The sequence below is a fragment of the Gossypium hirsutum genome, chromosome A06 (assembly GCF_007990345.1).
Source record: "Gossypium hirsutum isolate 1008001.06 chromosome A06, Gossypium_hirsutum_v2.1, whole genome shotgun sequence".
NCBI lineage: Eukaryota > Viridiplantae > Streptophyta > Magnoliopsida > Malvales > Malvaceae > Gossypium > Gossypium hirsutum.
In genome coordinates this window covers 44,679,636-44,682,853 of record NC_053429.1, presented here as the reverse complement: position 1 = coordinate 44,682,853, position 3,218 = coordinate 44,679,636, and the positions used below count along the sequence as shown (strand labels likewise).

The 3,218-nt window shown below is 42.0% G+C and overlaps 1 protein-coding gene across 1 annotated transcript; it reads right to left on the bottom strand.

Moving 5' to 3' along the window:
- Positions 1-1,501: 1,501 nt before the first annotated feature.
- Positions 1,502-2,581, bottom strand: LOC107963031 (uncharacterized). Its single transcript, XM_016899630.1, has 4 exons — positions 2,276-2,581; positions 1,948-2,229; positions 1,706-1,855; positions 1,502-1,588 (listed from the first exon to the last, which is right to left on the bottom strand). The coding sequence occupies exons 1-4, from the start codon at positions 2,579-2,581 to the stop codon at positions 1,502-1,504; spliced, it is 825 nt and encodes a 274-aa protein (XP_016755119.1).
- Between the last annotated feature and the right edge of the window lie 637 nt (positions 2,582-3,218).

Genomic DNA, 3,218 nt, shown 5'->3' with positions numbered 1-3,218 from the left:
TTGGCCTCACCTGAAGTTCAGCCAACAGACCCCCATCATCAAAGATAAAAACCTCGCAAACATAGCTCTCAAACAGAGATTTGTGACTCAAAGCATCAGTAACTATGTTTGCCTTCCCTGGATGATACTCGATCACACATCATAATCTTTCAACAACTCGATCCAGTGCCTCTGTGTCAAGCTCAACTCTTTCTAAATTAGGAGATACTTAAGACTCTTGTGATAAGTGTATATCACACACTTCTCACCCTACAGGTTGTGACGCCAAATCTTGAGCGCGAAGACTACGGTAGTTAACTCCAAATCATGAGTTGGATAGTTACACTCATACGGCCTCAACTGCCTCAATGCATAAGCAACTACCCTACCCTCTTGCATCAACACACAATCCAGTCCCGTTTAAGAAGCATCATTGTAGACTACATACTCCTTAATGAATAACTGTTGTGTCAACATAGGTGCTTTAGTCAAAACCAAATTCATCTTCTCAAAAAACTTCTGCCTCTCATCAGTCCACTCAAAGGCATTGTTCTTCTGAAGCAACTTTTCCAAAGGAGAAAACCCCTCGACAAAGCGACAGTAATAACTAGCTCACCCCAAGAAACTTTTGACCTCAGAAATAGTCTTTGGCAGCTTCCAATCCAAAATCGCCTCAACCTTCTTCGAATCAACCGACTACCCTCTGCTAAAATGACATGATCCAGAAAACCACTCACAAAGCCAAAACTCACACTTGCTTAACTTCGCATACAACTGCTTCTCCCGCAAAACTTGCAGAACCACTCTCAAGTGCTCATTATGCTTATCCTCTAATCAATAATACACCAATATATCACCTATGGAAACCAATATGATCCGATCCATGTAGGAATGGAATACTCGATTCATCATGTCCATAAATATGGCAAGTACATTCGTTAACCTGAATGTCATGACAAGGAACTCGTAATAACCATAACGAGTCCTGAAAGCAGTCTTCATCACATTTGAATCCTTAAACTTCAACGGATAATACCTAGACCTCAAATCAATCTTTAAGACAATTGAAGCTCCTTGAAACTGGTCAAACACATCATCAATCCTTGGTATCGGATATTTATTGTTAATGGTTAACTTATTCAACTGGTGATAATCGATGCACAGCCTCAAAGTCCCATCCTTCTTTTTCACAAACAACACCGATACTCCCCGCGAAGGCACAGTCAGACGAATTAACCCATGATCAACAACTCTTGCAATTTTAGTTTCAACTCTGTCAACTCCTTAAGTGCCATGTGATACTGCACAACAGACACTGGAGCAGTACCAGGATAGAGCTCAACACCGAACTCAACTTCTCTATCTGGCAGTATATCAGGTAATTCCTCAGGAAACACATCTAGAAAATCACAGAAAACCTGAATCTCATCCAACCTCATCTCCTTACTATCGATATTTAGGATATAGGCTAGATAAGTTTTACAACATTTTCCGACCAAATTCTCAGCACAAAATGAAGAAATCACATTCGACAACAACTCAAATTCCTCACCAAAAGCAACAACTTTCGAACTATCAACTCCACCTTCACCTCGCAATCTACCTTAGCCTGATGCTCAAACAACCAATTCATACCCAGAATGATGTGGAAACCCTAAAACGACAACTCAAGCAGATCAACCAGAAACACTTGTCCTTGAACCATCAAAGAACAATGACGATATACCCGATCCACCACTACACTATAACCTAAAGAGCTCTTAACTGTAACATTCAATCTAGATGTTTCTTCAGCAATCCCTAACTCTCTAACTACGTCCCTAAGGATAAATGACCTCATTACACCAGAATCAATTGATGCTAGCAGAGGAAATGACTGTAGAGTAGAAGTGCCTGCGATAACATCTGTGGCCTCTCTAGTCCGAGGCTCCCTCACTGTACAAACTCGAGCTGGACTATCATCACTACCTTGAGTAGCACCACACTAACTAGCACCTCTACCACCACCACTTCTACCATGGTCTCTCCCTCAAGCAAGAGCAGGTGCAACAGTAGAAACAAGCTGATCATGAACAACAATGGCTTTCCCGAGCAGTCACTCACACGGTGCCCCATTGAACCACAAATAAGACAAGCACTCGTCATCCTCCAGCACTCACAACGATGACATCGAGTACAGTACTCACATATTTGCCATGCAGCAGCCCCTTGATCAGCAGGACTAGCCTCAACTCTCACAGCCTGTCTATCCTTACCATGACCACCGGTATCATTCAGATCTACCGAAATGACCTACCTTAATCTTACGACCATAACCACTAGCAGCCTCAATCGACCTCTTGACAGCTCCAGATAAAGCAACTTTGTGCTTCTCCCCCAAAGCCTCCTCTAACGTATGAGCCTTCTCAACTAACTCGTCGAAGACCTTAGTATTCTGAGCAACCAGATAGAGCTTAATCTCACGATTTAGTCTAAACTTGAACCTCTTACAACAATTCACCTCAGAAGACACCAACTCGGGAACATATTGGCTCAACCGAACAAACTTATCCTTATACTCGTCTATCGACAGAGTACCCTGAACAAGATTCATAAACCTCATTTTGTAGCCTCGAGATACTGCTCGCCCATAAAATTTCTATGAAATGATGCTAAGAAGAATTCTTAAGTAAAATGATCCAGTGCAGTACCCCTCTTGACAGTCATACACCATCTGTGAGCCTCGTCTGTCAGTAGTGACACGGCACAAACCAACTTATCCTCGTCAGAACAACACATCTAGCATAAAATAAGAATGACACCTTTCAACCAATACTCTATACATGTCGGATCGCCACCCTAACACCACGAAACTCCTTACCTCCAAGAGCTCATAAACACTCCAATGGCAAACCTTGACGAGCCAGAGCAACGCGACACTAGTAATACATTGTAGTGCTCCAACCATCTAAGACATGAATTGCTCAACGCCGCCCATCTGAACATCATCCCGCGGTGGCACATTGTCATCCGTACTACCCCGATCACAACACAAAGGCATAACAACAATCCTATACTAAAGATGAGAGTAAAGAAAATGTATCAGGAAGGAATAGTGGCAAGAGATTTAAGATTAACTAAGTATAGCTCCTATAGGGCTTTGTGTTCCCAATCCTACCCCAAGAACAACTTATATCACAAAGATTATACATAGGCAAAAATACAAAATTTTTAATCATCACAAGCAAGCAAACATCATA